This window comes from Caretta caretta, chromosome 12 (assembly GCF_965140235.1).
Source record: "Caretta caretta isolate rCarCar2 chromosome 12, rCarCar1.hap1, whole genome shotgun sequence".
Taxonomy (NCBI): Eukaryota; Metazoa; Chordata; order Testudines; family Cheloniidae; genus Caretta; species Caretta caretta.
The window spans coordinates 25,347,162-25,367,144 of record NC_134217.1 but is presented as its reverse complement, the minus strand read 5'-3'; the positions used below and the strand labels follow the sequence as shown (position 1 = coordinate 25,367,144).

At 39.9% G+C, this 19,983-nt stretch overlaps 1 protein-coding gene and 1 long non-coding RNA gene across 7 annotated transcripts in view; one reads left to right on the top strand and one right to left on the bottom strand.

Moving 5' to 3' along the window:
* The first annotated feature begins 1,444 nt into the window (after nucleotides 1-1,444).
* Nucleotides 1,445-3,784, top strand: LOC142068667 (uncharacterized). 2 transcript variants are annotated; one of them, XR_012664586.1, is made up of 3 exons: nucleotides 1,445-1,773; nucleotides 2,786-2,894; nucleotides 3,000-3,784. It is a non-coding gene; the product is annotated as an uncharacterized LOC142068667 (long non-coding RNA). The 2 variants fall into 2 exon arrangements; XR_012664585.1 differs by lacking the exon at nucleotides 1,445-1,773 and having other exon boundaries at nucleotides 2,145-2,894.
* Nucleotides 3,224-19,983, bottom strand: part of LSM14A (LSM14A mRNA processing body assembly factor) — a 33,697-nt gene continuing 16,937 nt past the window's right edge. The window contains exons 3-10 of one of the 5 annotated variants that reach the window (XM_048816907.2): nucleotides 19,706-19,838; nucleotides 17,328-17,450; nucleotides 13,916-14,092; nucleotides 13,494-13,559; nucleotides 12,633-12,812; nucleotides 8,132-8,300; nucleotides 7,177-7,405; nucleotides 3,224-5,134 (exon numbers count right to left, since the gene is read on the bottom strand). In XM_048816907.2, coding sequence (XP_048672864.1) covers nucleotides 5,111-5,134; nucleotides 7,177-7,405; nucleotides 8,132-8,300; nucleotides 12,633-12,812; nucleotides 13,494-13,559; nucleotides 13,916-14,092; nucleotides 17,328-17,450; nucleotides 19,706-19,838 — 1,101 coding nt within the window. In that variant the 3' untranslated portion in view covers nucleotides 3,224-5,110. Of the gene's footprint in view, nucleotides 5,135-7,176; nucleotides 7,406-8,131; nucleotides 8,304-12,632; nucleotides 12,813-13,493; nucleotides 13,560-13,915; nucleotides 14,093-17,327; nucleotides 17,451-19,705; nucleotides 19,839-19,983 lie in introns of all 5 variants that reach the window. The other 4 variants (XM_048816909.2, XM_048816906.2, XM_048816908.2 and 1 more) reach the window with 4 other exon arrangements.

The following is a 19,983-nucleotide window of genomic DNA, read 5'->3' as shown; positions in this document are numbered from 1 at the left end:
CAAAACTAACTCAGCTGTGATTGAGCAGCAGTCCAAGTGGAACACACACATATAGCACTCCCCCTCCATCACGTTTCTATTCTTTAGAAATGCAGAATCAATTTTCAAGTGGAAAAATGACTTTTAATGAATACTTACATCTTCCACTCATGCTGAAAGCTGTAGTAGTTTTAGACTTGTGCAGGTCCTCCATTACAAGGAAATTGTAAGGTGTGAACTCTTTAACTGTTATTTGTTGCAGCAGCTGGAACCCCTTTCTATTTTCAAACTTCTGGCTAGAAGTGTTAAAGTCTAATTCATACTACCCTCTGAAAGTTAAGACTGGGAAGGTGTATTACATCAGTTTTTTCCCCTTCGTATTTTGGCCAAATGTATTATTCCAGTCCCCAGGAATAGTATGAATTAGTGACAGATTTCATATGTGCATTTTTAGAATATTTCTACATTGCAGATCTGTTCTTTTTAAAACACAGAATCAGCTGGTACACTATTCAGTGCAGTTGTGTTGCGTAATTTCAAGCTGATTTCACAACGATCAGATCAGCAAGAAGAACAATACTGGAGAAGTATGAGAAGGGAAGTAGTACTTCACAGTTAGCTTTTATGTAGCTATTTATCATGCACTGTATGCTATCTAGCATTCACAACTGAATTCCAGAGATCTATAATGGTTAAGAACCACTACAAGGAGAAATAGTCAATTGAATTTTGTCTTGTAGAGTATGGAAATACTCTCATATGGGGAGTAGTAGATTCCCCAGGACAAGAAGGATCACCTGGAGAGGGGGAAAAGATGGCTGTAAGGCAAGCCCTTCTTAAGGAGAAAATTCCAGGGCATTTTGGTATCTAGATCTAATGAGTTCTAGGAGTCCAGGATGTGCCTTGGCATCTAGGCCTTTTTAATATCAACTGATGACTGCCCAGCAATATTAAAAAATATATAACAGCTCACCAGCAGCATTTAACCAAATCAAAAGCAAGGGAAAAGCTTCTTTGTAGCGGACACCACATCTGGAAACACCTTCATCCTCCCCAACCAGTCAAATAAAAAGCTTTTGCAGCATGACAAGGTGATCATCAAGTTTTGCTTATTCCAGATAAGGGAAAGTGGAGAGAGTTATAGTAGCAACTAGAAGCTCCATTATGCTAGCCCCCATAGAAACAGGACAACAATCTAGCTTGAGGAAGAGATGCACCAGGTCAGTGAAACACCATTAGGCTGCCTGCACAGGAACTCCTCACTTAACGTTGTAGTTATGTTCCTGAAAAATTTGACTTTAAGTAAAACAATGTTAAGCGAATCCAATTTCCTCATAAGACTTAATGTAAATAAGGGGGTTAAGTTCCCAGGAAATTTTTTTCCTCTGACAAAAGATTTTATAGACACACACACACACACACACACACACTCTATCAGTTTTAAACAAACAATTTAATTCTGGTACAAAGTGATGATTGTGAAGCTTGGTTGAGGTGGAGGAGTCAGAGGGTGGTATATTTCCTAGGGAATGCCTTACTGCTAAAATAATGAACTAGCAATTGGCTGAGCCCTCAGGGGTTAACTCTCTCACTCTACAGGGCAGCAGGAAAGGAGGGAGGGCAGACAGAGACACACACCCTGTGTGTGTTTGAGAGAGAGAGATGCACACTTCCCCTTTAAGGATGAAGAGTGGGGTCAGAAGTACGCTGCCTTGTTGATTAGATCAGCAAGCTCAGACTCCACTGCAGCCTAAGGCAGCAGCTCTCTCCATTCACTGCTCTATGGAAGATGGGGTAAGCAGGGTGCAGGTACAGGAGTGGGGGGGGGTGGAGGGGGACACCCTGACATTAGCCCCCCTTTTCTTGCCCTCCTCCACACACAGCAAACAGGAGGCTCAGGGAGCAGCTTCAAGGCAGAGGGCAGGAGCAGCACATGGCAGTGGGGGGAGGGACAGCTGAACGGCCAGCAGTTGATAAAGTTCCCTGTGCAGCAGCTGCTGCATAGGGAACTTAGGGGGGCTGCCAGCCACCCTGGTTCCAACCACCCACCAGCTAGCTGCATCGGGCTGCTCTTCCTGCAAGTAAAGCAGGCAGCTGACAAACCACATTAGGAGGGAGCATTGCACAACTTTAAAAAGAGCTTGTTCCCTAATTGATCAGCAAGGTAACAATGAAACAATATTAACCAGGACAACGTGTCAAGTGAGGAGTTCCTGTATCATTGCTACATTTTCAGAAACCTGTGCATCAACTGTAGCTCACCACCTGCCTAATTCTTATCAATTGGCAGTAGTCATAGAATCAGAGACTATCAGGGTTGAAGGGACCTCAGACAGTCATGTAGTCCAACCCCCTGCTAAGGAGTCTTAAAGAAGGACATGAACTGACAAGTTAGAGGCTCTATACATTTGATTCTGGGGAGTGTGTCATTTATAAGGAGCAGCATGGTAGAAAAATATAGATATGCCCTGAAAAGTCAATAATATTCTGTTGTGTGGTGCGCCTAGCAAACAGATTTACACACACACCCCTTCTACATCCACAAACTCACCCTGGTTCTGACATTGACTGTTTCTTTCATACAGCATCCATAATAAAAAATTCTACAGCTTGAATTATTTTCTACATCTGTGCAATACCATTGTGTTCAGTTTATTAATCTGATGCTAATGGAGTTATACAGGTAACCTGAGGGGCCCAGAAGGCCCTGATTTACTTTGGAAAGAAAGAGAGAGGGGAAGGCCCAGAGTAGCACAGTTTATCTGAAAAGATGGAGCCACTCATGCAGAGAATGATGGTCTTGCAGCCATGTGGACAGCCTGAACAGGGAGTGGGTTAACAGAAGCTGGTCTGGGGAAGCACTGAATATCTAGCTGGCAGTGACTGGGCCCCCAAGTGGAAGCAGCCACAAGAGGGTAAGTTCTTCTTTTGCACATGTTCTTCCTGTTGCTTGCTTAAAAGAACAAACAGTAAAAACAAGACTTTTTTCTTATTTGTTCTTTTGTTTTTCCTCTCCTTAGTATTGCCTTTGTCTGTCTACATTGTCTCTTTGCTTGAAAAGGAAGAAAGCAGAAAACAGGATTAGAGGGAACAGAGGAGCCTGAGGTAGTTGCTGCTACCCTGCTTCCATCATGAAAGGGGAAGAACGCAGTTCTTCTGTACATCTGCTTGGGAAAACAGATTAATAATCGGTTTCTCCTACTCCAGTCTTCCTAGAACTAGAAAGAATTTTCAAAAAGACTGATTTTATTGAACTGTTTATTCTGGCTTAGAATAAAAACCTTACTTTCATGTAGCAAAGTACACTGAAGGTATGCCATGCTGCTAGTTACTGGGGGTACAAAACACCCCAATTAGTAACCCAAACAAGTGGGGGAAAAGACGCATCAACTCAGACCTTCACAGCATGTATCATTGGTATTATTTACAATTTCTCTTGTTTAAATAAGCCTGGGACACCTCATACAGTATACATGGTTATTGCAACAGTACAGCACTTGCCTTTATGTTCAAAAACCTCAGAAGTTGTTCAGGATCATGATTTGTGGTTCCCAAAAAGGCATTGTTGTTAACATGCAAAAAACATTACTAAACAATATTATCTAACTTCTACGGCTGCCAATACTGGACCTTAATAAGGAAACCAATTACAAAATACTTCCTTGTAGTGCTATACAAAAAGATATAAAATTAAGATAAGATTCTATCAACCACTTTTAAATATTCCAATTTTCCAACAGTGCAGTTTTCCACATCTTTACCACCACTGAACATTTTGAGGATAAAGTTAACAAAAATCAGCAAATCAGATAAAATTTTTTTAATCTTTGGATCCCTTTATTCCTGTGGCCTTTATATACATATACAAACGCAAATTACCAGATTCCTTTTTCAATTATAACTTAAACATATCAAAAAGTTGTAACTAGTAATTTAGAATTGAGGAAAAAAAAATCCATACCAAGTCATTTGTGAATTCACTGGTTTAACAACCAGAATTTTTAATGTCTCCAAGCTAGAGTCTATCAAAATGCAAACAACTTCAAACACTAAGAATTCTCTTTAAATTGATTATGTCTACTGGTATTACAACAAAGTTAACATTTCAAGAATTGACACATGGAGGCATATTTTTATCCCAAGCATTTTAGAAGGAGCATATTAACTCCCATGCCTGGTCCATTTTTTAAAAAGTGAGTATTACCACAAAGTAAAATTAATTGCAAGTTCTGACATGTGACAAAATATTTTATTTTTGTTCTTATTTGAAAAATCTTCTTAATTTGGTCAAATCTTGTGATATGCCAGACATTACAAAATGAAGTTCTTGCAAGAAAGAAGAGTATTCAGCTTTGTATAATGGAAGAACATTTTCAAATCTTCATTTATAATCCAAATATAAAAATCAAGCAAATTTAAAGCCTGAAAAGCTACGAAGAAAACAAACTAACTCAGTGTTCTTTAGCATATCAACTTTTGCAATAAACATAGTATGTTTGCGGACTTAAAAATGTTTATTCTTTAAAAAATTAGTTGCTTTTTATACAGCTATACAAAGTTTGTAATGTTTCTTTGGCAATGGGATATAATGGAATTTTACAACTATATAAAAAGTTTCCTTTGCCTAAGAAACAATATTTACTGTGTGTACATATTTGTCTGACAAAGCAAGTTTTCTACTGTCCAGCACCCTAGTTGACAAAGTACAACTATCTCAAAAGGGATATTACAGGATTTCCAAAAAACAACCTTCAGTGGATCAAAACACTCACAGTATCGACGGCCTTCTGCATACAATTGTCCTTGTAACTTGCGGCAATTATTAAATACAGTTTAGTAATAAGAAAAATCCTTTCAGTGATGAAAAAATACTTAAATTCCATCGAAGTACTGCTTTATAGCTAACTATACATAAGAAATTACTTACCGTTCTATCTCAAATATATTTAATGCTCCTTGTTTTCAAAGATGGCCATTTTTCAAAAAGTAACTGCATTAACCCCCTTTGAAATTAAATAGTTAAATCCCAGTGCTGGTGACAAGTATACAGCAAATTAACTTCATTCTTTGCAAACTAATTCTCTTGACCATGAAGATCTAGAAGTTCACCTGGTTCCAGCTTTCTTGTAGACTATGCAGAAACTTTGTTGTCTTTCTAGAAGAGATGTTAGAATGTTATATTTTGTTCAAACATATTTGTAGTCAAACTAGTTTGAGAATATGGAAAATGATTAATTGATTTTAGATGGCCACACGCACAAAAAAGACATCACAGTATTTTTCCCAAAGGCTATTAACAGAACCACAGAAAAACTGCTTTTTATAATTAATTTAACTGCTATTCATTGCACCCCTCATAGTCTGGCACACTTAAAGGACGCTCGTCATCCAGGCTTGGAAACACTTCTGGCATTATAGATTATGTAAAAATGCCAACTTTCCAGCCAGCCTAGTTGCTGTATTATGCACCCACTTCTGCTCAAGCCTCAGATGCTGCCTCACTCCATGTCAATGCTACTGGCTACTGACTGGATAAAGCATGCTCAGATCCCACAGGAGCTCAGAACTACAGGACTAACCCCTAGCAGTTTGTGAAGAATGACTGACAGAGTCAGGAAGTTGTGCCAATGCAAGAAAATTCAGGATTCCATAATGAATATTTCAGAAAAATATCATGAAAATTTCTAAGTAACAACTGCCTACCCCCCTCTCCCCTTCCCAGCGAACTATCACAAGAACATGTATTCAATCTGGGCCAGGATTTTAACATAGACTTACTTCTATCTATTTTTGTTTACTTGATGTATGCCTCGCAGTGTGGATAATAAACGGTCACATTCATATTTTTTCTGGTCTGACTAACTTTCTGGTTCTAGAGCAGTGATGCAACGTTTGGGAAAATGTGAAGTGGTTTTCACTGAAATAGTGACATTATAAAAGTTTCAATATTGGAATCAATGGAGCTATGACAACTTATCCCAGCAAAGGATCTGGCCAATTATGGATTTAAACCCCCCCCCCTTTTTTTTTTTTTAAAAAGTGCCAAATCTATCTGAAGTGTCCCTTTAACCAAATGCATCACTTGTCAGTTGCTGCTTTAGGGATGTCAACCTGCTCTGCCCTTCCTAGAAGGCAACAGAAACCAGAGGAGATATGATCTCAATCACAACTCCAAAGAATACATCATATAACTTTTTGAGGTGGTTGTTTTGGAGTGTATACATTTTGGGGAAGGACTATTTCTCACTTAACTCAGTGGCTCAGCCCATCCTGAACACAAACTATTTCAGTTGGACAACTATGGTCTCATCTCTTATTCTTAGGGGGACTTCAAGCTTTCTTAATGTTATATTTATATAATTAAGACACTGAACTTAAGACAGTAAGGAAGTATGGATAAATTTGAGCTATTTTTGCAGTTTCAACAGTGGATGACATGGGAAATTCCTTTCTTCCAAGTTCTTCCTATCCCTGTGCAGCCTTCCATGGCACAGTTTTTATAATGTCAAAAAGTGAAAATAATCATCTTCATCAGATCTTGCATAAGAGCAATTTGTAAGCACACTAGAAACTGTTTTGGCCATAGCCTTCATTCTCAGTTTGATTCTTTAGAGCTAAAATGAGACTTCTGCAGAGGGCCAACTCAAGGCATCTGCATCTCTAAGCTCAACTAACATCCTATTCTGAGGGTTTAAGTGCGATTTAACAAGTGCATAGGACTTGTTCTGACCCCTCTGCATGGGAGTGAATTTAATCCCTAAAAAACAATTGTTTTTGTGGAAGACTGCAGACGGAACTTGAGTATGAAATGCCTGAGCAGGATGAGAGCTTAAAGCGCCTTACTGCTGTTTTAGAAAATTATGTTTCTTCATCAAAGAAAATATCAGAACTATGGAAATTTTAAAGCTTTTAATATTTTCTTTACTGTGAAAGATTTAAAAATGGGTGATGAATCCTGCAGTAAAGGAGTTTAAGCTACAAAAAAAAAAGAGTTCAACCCTCCTCTTCAAATCCTTGTATTTTCAGAATACTGCTTAATAAATGCCTCCATTCCAACTGCCTTTCCTGACTGTACAATCCCAAAGGGCACTTGATCAGGTCCTAAGTTTTTATTGATGGTGTAACTAAGAAAATAAAAAACCCTTCAAATTTCACTAAACAAAAAGTATTCTATTAATACAAGTATATTATTATTACCCTATATTCAAAGTCAGCAAACTCCCTGCCTCCACGACCACCTCTGAATCCACCACGAAATCCTCGAGGAGCGCCGAAACCACCTCTTCCGCCTCCACGTCCTCTGCCACCACGGAAACCAATTCCTCCTCTACCGCGGTAGCCGCCACGACCACGATTTGAACGCAGTGGTATTCCGAAAGTCTCCGCATTTAACCTCCTTTCTTCAGCCCAGGTTGGCCTCCTTTCTCTAGCATGTACAAAGTGATATGAGCTCTTTAAAATGTGTCTAAATTTTCACTTTGAAACAGCCTACAGTGAGAGAGCCTGTCCAGAAGCACCTAAGTCACCACAAAAGGCACTACAATGAAACACTTTGCTTATCTATCATATTTAAGTTTTACTTGATGTGATACCTATTTGTAGTATCTGAATGCCTGGCACAATAATCCTTTTAGTATAATGGAAAGGAATGTTTTACTGTAGCTAGATACTGTAATATTGCACTGAGAATTTCACTTTAAGAGAATGCTGCCTTGTGTACTCTACATTCTGCACAATTACAAAGGCTCTGTGTTGATTCAAACAGGAAGTTGAGAAAATTAGTACCACCAGGAAACTTGAAATTAGGCCTTAGTTTTCTATTTTCTCTATCTGATGGCACTGAAACAGCACTGAACCTCCAACCAGTGCAAAGAAGTTGTAGAAATCCAAATTGTTGCCTTCCTGCTATCAGTGCATCACTGGGGAAGCACTGAATCAACTCTCAAAAAGTGCATCAATCCATCAAAGGACCTGTGTTTTATTCTGCATATTTTTATACTGGGAAATTGCAAGTGGGACTTGAACTTCGGTTGCTTTCCAACCATAGTCATAAACGTCATTTTTAAACTATAAACAAATTAATGCTGATGCACTATATTATGGAATAGACATGCACTGAGGAGAATAATTGGCTTCCCATTGCAGGGCATACCTATTGTCATCACAAGAGATGTTATCAAAAAAGGATTTGGTTTTGTCATAGTAGCAGTTGGGTCCAAGTGGATCTTCTTCATCAGCATTCCCTTCACTGTTTTGGGTGTCAACACCTGAGTCACCTTTATCTTCCCCATTTACAGGCTTCTCTGGTTTCTCAAGTTTATCTTCTAGAAAAATAAAAATAATCAGAATTCTTCCATTCTAATAAGATTTAACAAAAAAGGCCCAAACTAACTTGTGACAAAATCTAACCCCATAATAAAAGAACGAATTTTTTAAAATACAAAAAATCCTAAAGCCTAAACATAAAAAGTGCAACTGTTTAAAAAAAAATTTGGACTTTCATATGGTTCCCACGTGAAAGAACATATATAGCAATTAGTTATGACACTCATAATTTAGAGGGAAAACTTCTGGAAGACCTAATACATGGGAATAACCATGAGGTAACACCATGGAGAGAAGGTCAGTATCCAATTGTAAATAGTCACAAGGTGTTGCCATCTATTAACTAGACCTTCTAAATTAGGATTTGTGTTGTTGCTGTCCAGTGGACTGAGGTCCCCTTGATTTTTTGCAGATTAAATAAGGTGGTATTAGTAGGTGAGATATGAAAATCATTTTATAGTTCTGGATAAAATATATTATACTTGTGTGGAAGTGTGAATTTATTAGATTAACAAGACTAAAGATCTGTATTATTTAATATACATGAACAGAACATATAATTAATGACAAATACATGAAAAAAGAAACAACTTTGCCTCTTCATCCTCTTTAAGTACTTTGATATACTACAGAGGACTCCACTGCAATGTTATAATGCATTGCTAAGTTAGCTGGTTCTGTAACAGTTCCCAAAAGTTAAATTATCTTGCTTGGATCTCAATGCCTTGCCAAAAAAGGGGAAAATAAAATGATACATTATCAAAGCCTGAACATTTCTGCACATCGATGTTAAATATTTACAGTACTTCCCCTTAGCACTGTGTGTTAGTAACCTTTACTGGCCTACTGCCGTACATTGCACATACTTCCTCAAATAAACATGCAAAGCAGCATCTTTGTTCAAGACATATCTACCTAAGACAGAACACCACCAGTAAAAGGGCAGTGAAGAAACCCTCTCTACATAAAAAGAAAAAGGAGTACTTGTGGCACCTTCGAGACTAACCAATTTATTTGAACATAAGCTTTCGTGAGCTACAGCTCACTTCACTGGATGAAGTGAGCTGTAGCTCACGAAAGCTTATGCTCAAATAAATTGGTTAGTCTAAGGTGCCACAAATACTCCTTTTTCTTTTTGCGAATACAGACTAACACGGCTGCTACTCTGAAACCTCTCCACATAGAAATGGCTGCAAAAAATCTGATTTTTTAGCAGTCCCCACATTTTAAACTCTTGCACTACAGATCTGTAAAAACAGTTACTAACTTTTTCATAACTGTTTTTCTTTGAGATGTGTTGCACATGTCCATTCCACTCTAGGGGTGGGTGGGTGGGTGTGTGCATGCACGCACCCCAAGCAGTCGCCAGAAGTTTATTCCTCGGTAGTATCCGTTGGGTTGACTCTGGTGCTCTCTAGGGCCCTGCCCTCATAGCCCCAGTATAAAGTGCCCAGCCAACCTGTACCCCTCAGTTCCTTCTTTCTGGCTAACTCCGAAGAGGGGTAGGAGGGCAGGTTGTGGAATGGCCATGTGCAACACATCTCAAAGAACAGTTACAGAAAGATTTTTTTCTTCAAGTGATTGCATAGACATGTCCTTTCCACTGTAGATGGCTCCCAAGCAGTAACACAGGTGGTTAGGTCGGACTGTAAAACAGTTCAACTGGAACTGGCATCAACCCTGGCCTGTTGAGTAATGGCACAGTGAGTGGAAAAATGTATGCACTGACGACCAAGTCGCTCCTCTGGAGATGTCCTACATAGGGACCCAGGCCTGAAATGCCGCTGATGAAGCTTGTGCCCTCGTGGAATGGGCAGTCAGGATAGCTGGCAGTGGAACACCTGTCTGTTAGTAACGTGCGAATGCATGATGTGATCCAGGGGGAGATCCTCTGAGCTGAGATGGGGGGTGTGGGTGGGTGTCTTTCATCCTATCAGCTATTGCTATGAAGAGTTGAGTTGAGTGAATGGATGATGTGAGACCATGCTGAGCTGAGGTGGGACAGGCGGTCCGAAAACAAAGGGGAGACAGGATCCAGCAATACAGGAACTGGTATAATGCCTTCAGGCGTCCCATGAAGAGGACTGTTTCGAACCCCTGGAATATCTGGGTGGAAGTGATAAAAACGTGCTGCCCAATGGGACAGGTGTCCTTCTTTTAGAGGCCACCAAGAAGGAGCATCTCAAATGGGGCCCTGGCATTGGGGGGGCGGGGGGAGAGAATGCCCATGGGTCCAAAAAAGGTCACTACATAGGCAAAGGCCAATGACCACTGGGCCAAGCAGTCAGTGGCACCCCTGTGGCTGGGTCCATGGTAGGGCCAGGAGACTGGAAGGATTATGGGGGTGACTCCTTGGGCAAGAGGAGTACGATTCAACCTCTGACTCCAAGGATGAGCCCTCCTTTGTGGACTATGGAGGTGCAGTTCCCACCGGTGCTGGAGATCAGTTCTGGAGCAGGGAAGCTTGCACCGGAACTAGCAAGGACAGTTTCCCTCTGGATGGTATTGCGGGGCCTGAAATCGGATGGCAGCTAGGGGCTACCCGCTCCCTCCTGCCCACTGGCACTGACTCTCGTACTAGTACCAGTAGGTTTCTGGCTGTGGCAAATGTCTCAGGAATGGATGGCACTGCAATTGTACTGGCGCTGCTCTCCCTCCAGTGAGAACAGCTCATCTGGGACCAGATTCAACGGTGCCTGTGTACAGGCTGGAGTCAATGGTGCTGCCTGCAAAACTGAGGCAGAGGAGTGGTCCAACCTAGGTTGCACTCTGCTCTCCATGTCTAGCCTTCTTCTGAGGTGGGGAATGTTCCCTCTCAACCAGGAATGGCGAGCAGTGCTGAGATTTCTGCTCAGCGGGAGGAGGGCTCTGCACCGACATTGAGAAACTCGGTGCAGCTTGGAGGAAGGACTGAGCACCACTTCCCTCAACAGGAATGTTGGCCTGCCTCCCAGTCCTTCTTTGTATGAAGCTTAAAATCACAGCAGATGTGACAGCAATCTCTGTGAGCCTCACCCAAACACTTTCAGCAACTAGAATGCAGGTCACTCAAAGACAAAGCCCTGCTGCAGGAGGCATAGGGCTTGAAGCCCAGGCACGCCTTAGTACTGGGAGCAGATGAAACTCAGTTGATAGTTAGATAATCTAGTTAACACTTCTCCTTCAGCGATTTACACTCTAAAAGTTCAGAAAAAACCCAAAGGAAAAAGTCCACTGAGAATAGCTTGCTGTAGCAAGGAGAGCAGTTCCAGAGACCATCAGGGGCAGTAAGAAGGAACTAAGGGGGCACGGGTTGGCCAGGTCCTTTATACTGGCACTGTGAGCGCAAAGCACATGAGGGTGTCAGAATCAACCCGACTGATACCACTGAGGGGGAAAAAAAAAAACAAAACTTCCAGGTGCTGTGCTCAGGGTGCAAACCAAGAGTGGCAAAAGCTTCCTAAAACTGTGGGGGGGCCACCGACACCCAAACTGTGGCCTGTCCCCCAAAGCCCCGCGCTGCTGCTTGCCCCTGTGCCGCCCCTTCTTGCCCTGTCCACCCACCCCCATCACTTGGACTTACAACCAGGTAAAAAGAGGGCTATGCCCTCTCACTTTTAAAAGTGGTGGGGCCATGGCCTCCCTGTTCCAGCGCCCCTAGCGTGCACACACCCCTACAGTGGAATGGACAAGTGCAATCACTCAAAGAACTACTACTCCTCTGGCTGCTTCTACAGGAGGAGAAAGGCAGAGAACAACAAATGGATATACTGGCAGAGAAAAAAAAGACCACGCACATCCTCCTCTCCAGTGAAAATATTTGCCCCAAATTCTCATTTTGGTATCCCACTTGACTTTCATGTACTGAATTAATGGACTATTGACTGACTTAAAAAATTGGTTAGGGAGTGAAACACATTTAAAAAATTCCAGAGTTGGGAGTATAATCTATTGATTTTTTGCCCCATATCTCCACCATCTTTCCAGAGCTCAAACATTTACTATCTTTTCCTATTAGGAAAGACTGCATAAACAGGGTTTCTAGAAAAGACACCTGCTACAGTTAAGGATATTCTGTACTTCAGAATTGAAAACAAAATTCTTTAAAAAACCCAGCCTAAAATACTGAGCCAAATACTGTTTAGAAGTCTTTTGAGCCATTAATACATAAAGAAGCAAATCTGCTAGTTTTTTTCCATGGTATCTATTTTCCATCAGTTTTTAGAAAGCAAAGGTTTACTATGATATGGTCTTTAAAGAAATTTTCCCAAAAGAGCCTTTGCTTTATTAAGCCACACAATCGGTTTCTTATTTTCCCATACTGAAATCTAGAACAGAAGTGAGTTTACCTTTTAATTTAAGTTTATTATGAAATTCTCTATCAATTTCCTCCTTGTTGAATTGTGCATTTGCACTTTCAAAGTCAAAGTCCTTTTCAAACTTCATTGGGCCATCCCGCCTAATACCAAATCGTCCTCTTCCACCACGGTGACCACCACGGCCTCTTCGTGTTGATGGTCCACCTGGAGCTGTGAGAATTTAGGATTTGAAGGGATTCACAACTTTAAGAATGCCCAGTATGACAGGTCTGTGTCTCATGCACCAACTTTCTGCATCTCTTGTATCAGAGAGCACCTCACAATCTTAAATTCACCTATAATAAATACTACAATAGAACTGAAGTTAGGCCTTCCATGAGGATGTTCGATCACTTTGATTAAGCAAAGATTTAAGTCAGGAAAAACTTAGTGAAAAAATACTGTTTTGAATCCAAAGATGTTTGCAGCATTTTATTCTTTGACGACTTCTATAATAAATGATCAGGGCTTCGCATTTCATACCTTCTGTATTTATCATCTAGTTACTAATATTTGCTTTACAACAACAGTATTCAAATCAGTACTTAATGCACTGCCGTCAGGGCGGATGTTTCCTTTACGCATCATTTTTGCTCCTGGTATCCCATTTCAACACTAACTGTCGCCATCCACAAATAAATGACATCAGTTCCCTAAAACTCTGTACCACAGTGAAAGTTTGCATGGTTTTAAGCATTATGCATTATAACTAGAGAAAAAAAGTTTCCCCATCATTTTCCTAAAATATAAAGTGAACAGTTACGAGTTTTGCAGGTTTTGTGTGTGTGCACTAAAGCCTTAAAATTAACATCTGATGAAACAAAGGTAAGGTTTTTCTCAAAACAGATTTACCAATTTGTCGCTTGTTTTCATTTCTGAGTTGCTCATTTTCTGATCTTGAAACCTTGTGTGCTTCAGCTACAGATGGAAAATAATGCAGACGAGCAAGTCATATCTTTTTATCATTCTTCTGTACACAGCTATGTTGTGTAGAATTTCAAAATCCGATAGGTGATAAAGCTTAACAGAAATATTATAACAATTCCCCCACACTAATGATGGAAATGTGTTTTTTAATTTAAGAAAAATTAAACAAGCTAAGATCACTAGAATTCACTGGGTAAAAGAGATGAGATTTCAGACCTGGATTGGCACATCAACTACCATTATGCAGTATGAACAAAAAACCCTAAAAACCTCACTTAAAAGGAATTCATAAACCATACAAAGGAGAAAGCACAAGACAGGTAAAAGGAAAATATCTAAAGTTCTACCTCGTCTGTGCTCCTGATTCTCTAAAGATTTTTGACTACCAGATGCGAAAGGTCTGGCTGGTACAGGACTCCTTCTCCCAACAGGTGCTGGAGCAGGTAAATGGGCTGAAGCTGTTTGTACTGCTTGTTCCATGGTTGGGCTCTTTCTCAAATGGTCTGTCTGAGGACTTGAACGACCTAAAATGTAACCAGGGAGATTTCTTATCTACAAAATTTTATTTGTGGATCTCAAGTCAACCAATCTAGACTGAAGGGGTTATCTGCCTTACCAGTCAAGACAGCTGTGTCCAAAGAGGAAATAAATATTTCTGCACCCTCAGATCCACTAATCCAGACTGAAGAGATATATAGCAATTCCCCTTCCCCCAGTCTAAAAGAAAAAAAATGGGTAGGACAATTAATTCCTACCAACCCAGCCATGAGTGTTCTAGCTATGGAATGGAATTTTCTGATGTTTGGGAGGTAGGAAGCACTACAAATACTGTTCCTTCTTCCTTTCTGTGAAGAGTAGAAGGTAACTGTCCTCCCAATGGCAGAGCTGTACAAATAATTAATTTAGTGTATTGCTGTGTGAATGTTCCACAAATTAACAAACAGCAATGGCTAGTGCCAGCTATAATGCAGGCAGATATGCTGTGTAAGCTTCTTCACAGAGTTCTGTTCATATACTTCAATCCTGATTTGCAACACACCTGCTACTGCAGCCATAGGTATCTCCTAAATAGAGACACCCAGCCATGCACTAAACTGCACAATAGCATGAGTGTTGTTGACAAATTTCTGCTGGAAAAAGGAAAAAACAAACAAACCTCACTTGTGATTCAGATTCCAAGAGATTAAAGAGAGTGAACCAACGCAATGCCCCCTTTCCTCACTTTTTTAAAATTAAGCCACAACCTAGGCATGGGATCTGAAACAAGGAATGAATGCCAAATAGGTGCCAAGTCTTGCCGATGCCTGACTGGAAGGTTTAGGCAGGTAAGGCCTTCAACCCAAGACTACATCTTACATGCTAGTTCTAAAGACCATACAATTTTAAATCTATCCATAGAAAAACCCCAATAGTTAAGTTTGAATGTTCAACACACTTTCCCAGTTATTGCAACATCATTTCCACTAATATAACAACTTTGGTAATCGATTCTATTATGGACCCTGAAAAGAAGGATCTGTTAGTCTCTTACCACAAAGTTTACCTAAACCTTGACAGAAAATAAACCTATTAACAAAGTTAAATATTTTTTCCATCTTTTAATAACTGGAGGATCGAAGGGAAACAAAATGAAGACCAGTATTTTTTTTTTTAAAAGAAAAAAAAAAAGTCTGCTGTTCAGTTTTTCCTCACCACCCTAATGCCATTAATAAAGGCTATTTTCAGGAGTCTTTACTCCTTAACTTTTTGTTTTTTAAGTATGCCATAGAGATTTGGCCAGGCAACTTACATTACTGCTGGATTCAATGGCTTAACCCCCACATGAAATCACAAAAGAAATCTGATGAGGTTCAATAAGGATAAGTGCAGGGTCCTGCACTTAGGATGGAAGAATCCAATGCACCGCTACAGACTAGGGACCGAATGGCTAGGCAGCAGTTCTGCAGAAAAGGACCTAGGGGTGACAGTGGACAAGAAGCTGGATATGAGTCAGCAGTGTGCCCTTGTTGCCAAGAAGGCCAATGGCATTTTGGGATGTAAAAGTAGGGGCATAGCGAGCAGATCGAGGGACGTGATCGTTCCCCTCTATTCGACATTGGTGTGGCCTCATCTGGAGTACTGTGTCCAGTTTTGGGCCCCTCACTACAAGAAGGATGTGGATAAATTGGAGAGAGTCCAGCGAAGGGCAACAAAAATGATCAGGGGTCTAGAACACATGACTTATGAGGAGAGGCTGAGGGAGCTGGGATTGTTTAGCCTGCAGAAGAGAAAAATGAGGGGGGATTTGATAGCTGCTTTCAACTACCTGAAAGGGGGTTCCAAAGAGGACGGCTCTAGACTGTTCTCAATGGTAGCAGATGACAGAACGAGAAGTAATGGTCTCAAGTTGCAGTGGGGGAGGTTTAGATTGGATGTTAGGAAAAACTTTTTCACTAAGAGGGTGGTGAAACACTGGAATGCGTTACCTAGGGAGGTGGTAGAATCTCCTTCCTTAGAGGTTTTTAAGGTCAGGCTTGACAAAGCCCTGGCTCGGATGATTTAACTGGGAATTGGTCCTGCTTCGAGCAGGGGGTTGGACTAGATGACCTTCAGGGGTCCCTTCCAACCCTGATATTCTATGATTCTATGCCACTTTAAAAAGCAGATGTTGTAAGGAGTGTTTTAAGCAAGACATGAAAAGTAATTCTATTCTACTACATGCTTATAAGGCCTCAGCTGGAATATTGTATCTGGTTCTGGGTACCACATTTCAGGAAAGATGTGGACAAATTGGAGAAAGTCAAGAGGAGAGCAACAAAAACAATTAAAGGTCTAAAAAACAGGACTTACGAGGCAAGATTGAAAAAAAAATAGGTTTGTTCAGTCTGGAAAAGGGAAGATGGGGAGCAGAGGAGGAAGAGAGAACAGTTTTCAAATACATAAAAGGCTGTTACAAGGAGAAGGGTGAAAAACTGTTCTCATTAACCTCTGAGATTAGGACAAGAAGCAATAAGCTTAAATTGCAGCAAGGGTGGTTTAGGTTTGGACATGAGGAAAAACTTCCAGTCAGGGTAGCTAAGTACTGGAACAAACTGCCTATGGAAGCTGCGGTATCTTCTTCAGTGGAGGTTTTTAAGAACAGGTTAGACAAACACTATCAGAAATGGTTTAGTTATTACTTAGTCCTGCCTTGGGTGCAGGGGACAGGACTAGATGACCAACTGAGGTCCTTCCCAGTCCTACACTTCTATGATTCTGTGTTTGGAATGTGGTAATGATACTGACAATAGAACTGAATAGCTCCAAGGATATTAAGAAAAGCATAACATAAGGAATAAAGGCTTCACAACAGGGTCAAACAGAATTTTAGAAGTCCCTCAGCCCATATACATTGGAGAAGTTAATGTTTATCATGCTATCTATGAAATTAATCAAGGAATTCCCCAAAAACAATTACAAAATTTCATGTTAACTACATCCAATGTTTATTTTAACAATCTGAACTAAGCAGTTTAACTTTTTTTGTAGAAGAAACTCTCTGGGTGATGACCAGTGCTATAAGTACTGCATAACTACATGCAATACAGCAAGTTAAGGAACAAAGAGAACACTCTTTTCTTGCTTGCCTTGGCCAGAGACACTTTGTTATGGAATATATTTAGCTGTTGTGATTCATAAACAATTACATATTCATTCATTCCATTTTAACTGGGGCAGATGACAATAACTGGGCTTATAACTGTTTAGTAAGAAAGATCAGTTAGTCACTCAAGAACTTACCTTGAGATAGCTGTGTTTTTAGTGATCTTGCATCTGTTGCGAAGACAGAACCAACTGCACTGCTTTGGGATAAGCTAGCACTAGCTGAAGTTTCTGTTCCAAAAGATGTCAAGGAACCCCCTGCTTTGAAGAAAATAAGAGAGCTGTAAAGATTTAAAATTGGTTTCAATTATTCTGTTTTGTGGGTATCATGTCATTTTTTTTTAATTAGGACAAGTCACTTAGTCGTTAGTGCTTTGTTAATCATCCTAGAATACTACTGAAATAGACAGAAATTGCACTTTTAAAAAACCTCTTCAACAGGTAACTGCATGACTTCATGTAATGCAACGTGCCCTGTAAATCTGCACTGCTTTGGAGAGCTAACAAGGTTAAGATTTAGTAACAAATTGCAATGGACATCTCATCATGCTTAGGTAGCCTAAGGAATCCAACTGACATACAAATTATGATGCTGGGACAGTAAGCATCAGTGACAGAAGCTTGACAGATAATGAAATACTTTTTCTGATAATCTGTGTTGTAATTCAACATTTCCATCTTGCTGATGGACTACAGTCTAATGGATAGTAGTTCTTAAACATCCCTGAGTTCTTAAACGTCACAACCTTTCTGCAACGGTCTCCCTTTTATAAATGGGCACACTATAAGCTAGTGCAAGAAAGGCTGAAGCACACTTTTACCTTGAGAAGTGACTACAGGTAAAATATTCAAATGCATAAGAGACTGCAGAGCCTAAGTCCCATTTTCAAAAATGAAACGGTATGTTCTCATACATAGGGAGATAATGTAATAAGCAGTTATGCTTCTTTAATGATAAACTTATCCTTTTTACTCCTATTCATCCTGTGGACTAACAGCAACTAAGGGGGAAAGCTGGATTCTGCTTTTTCTTCTACATTAAAAAATGTTATTTACTAAATTCTAAACGGATGCATCTGTTAAAACCTATGGAAAGCAATGGGGTTGCAAAGGTGTAACTGAGGAGTTAAATTTGCCTGCTAAACATTTTTCTTACTGGTAATAATGGTTAAGAGGACACTTTAATCTCAGACCACAGGCTAAGTTTGTAGATCAGCAAGTAGCACCCAGAGGTCATTTTTACTCAGACTAAGCACATCTGATATGGAAGTTATTGGCACACAAACAGATGCCACAATACCATTTTACAGCCACTATAAAGTCCAGTTCTATTTTTAAATGTGTTCATGGTGCTTTTTTTAAAAAAAAGCATCAAAAATAATCTTTACACATTTAATTTGTTGTCTTCCCACTCAGTGGTAAACTGTATTGGCACAAAACCCCTTTAGGAGAGAATTTTGATTGCCATACATTTTATAATGTGAGATACAAGGCCATGGCCAGTTTCCTAGTGTATGTTTCATAAGGGTGCTTTTTCAAATACACATGAAAAACATGTTATGGGTATTAAATAGCACAAGTCTGATTAGAAAAGCCCCAAAATTATTTCTTGTACACAAGAATTAGATAAACTTTTTTTTTTAAAATAAATAAAGCATGTACTATTAACAGAAAGATGTACCCTTATACTCTTCTCCCACTTAGTTCTGGGCATGGCAGTTTTCACACTGAGGATTCTATGGGCTACCAGAAGCGTATTTTTCTATCCCACTAAGTTAGATATACCCTATGTTACAAAACAGTTTGCTCACAACCAAATGTAGCAAGACATCTAACATCACCCACAAAATACATTCCTGGTCATTAACAAGGTTTGTCTCTTCATATTAGTTTCTTTCAGTAATCAAAATCAAATTCTATAGATGAAAAAACGTAAGTATGCAAACTATGTTAAGTTCTGCTTTTGTTGTACACAGACCTCGTGTTTCTAGCCACCATTGCATGTCACAGTGTCAGCCCTGTAAATTGCAGCGGCACTTGCATCCACAGCAGTACAACTACACTGGTTGCTAAAATCCCAGCATACACAAGGCCTTTCTCATTTCTTTTCTCAAAAATGAGGGCAGATTTTAGGATCCATTGAGACCCAGGCACTCAACTTGTAAAGATGAACTGCAAAGGATTTTACAAAAATTATTCTTGTGCCCCTTTTGCTTCTTTATAACATATGAAGCAGCCATAAAAGGAGTGCTTCTTTAAAGTTTATATTTATATAGAGAGAGCATTTGCAGTCATCAGCTGTGATCTTCCCTAGTTTTACTAGAGGACATTGGTAGGGGAGGGAGTTTCTCTCTGAGGACGTGCACTACTGGCTCTAAGACCTTAAACGAAAGGGTTAGCTAAAAGGTCTGAGGGATACTTCAATCACAAACATTATACACTAGTCATCATTTCTATACATCTTCTGCATCTTAATTCTACAGGAAAATACAAAATATTAAAAAATAAAAACATACCAACTCCAACAGCACCAAACTGCTGCCCCACTAATGGACTTGGACTAAACTGACTGTATGCTGGCATCCTGCCGAAAGGACCATAGGATCCCACAGATTGGAATGAAGAAGTGGAAGAAGATCCTAGTGAAGACTGAAGAAAAATATTTATATAATACAGGGAATACAATACACTTTTGCAAGGCAAGGAGAAAATGTAGGACTAAACTGCTCACCACTGAACAGATACAAAGTCACTAAATTGTATATTAAAGTTTATAAAAATGTGAAACCTTATC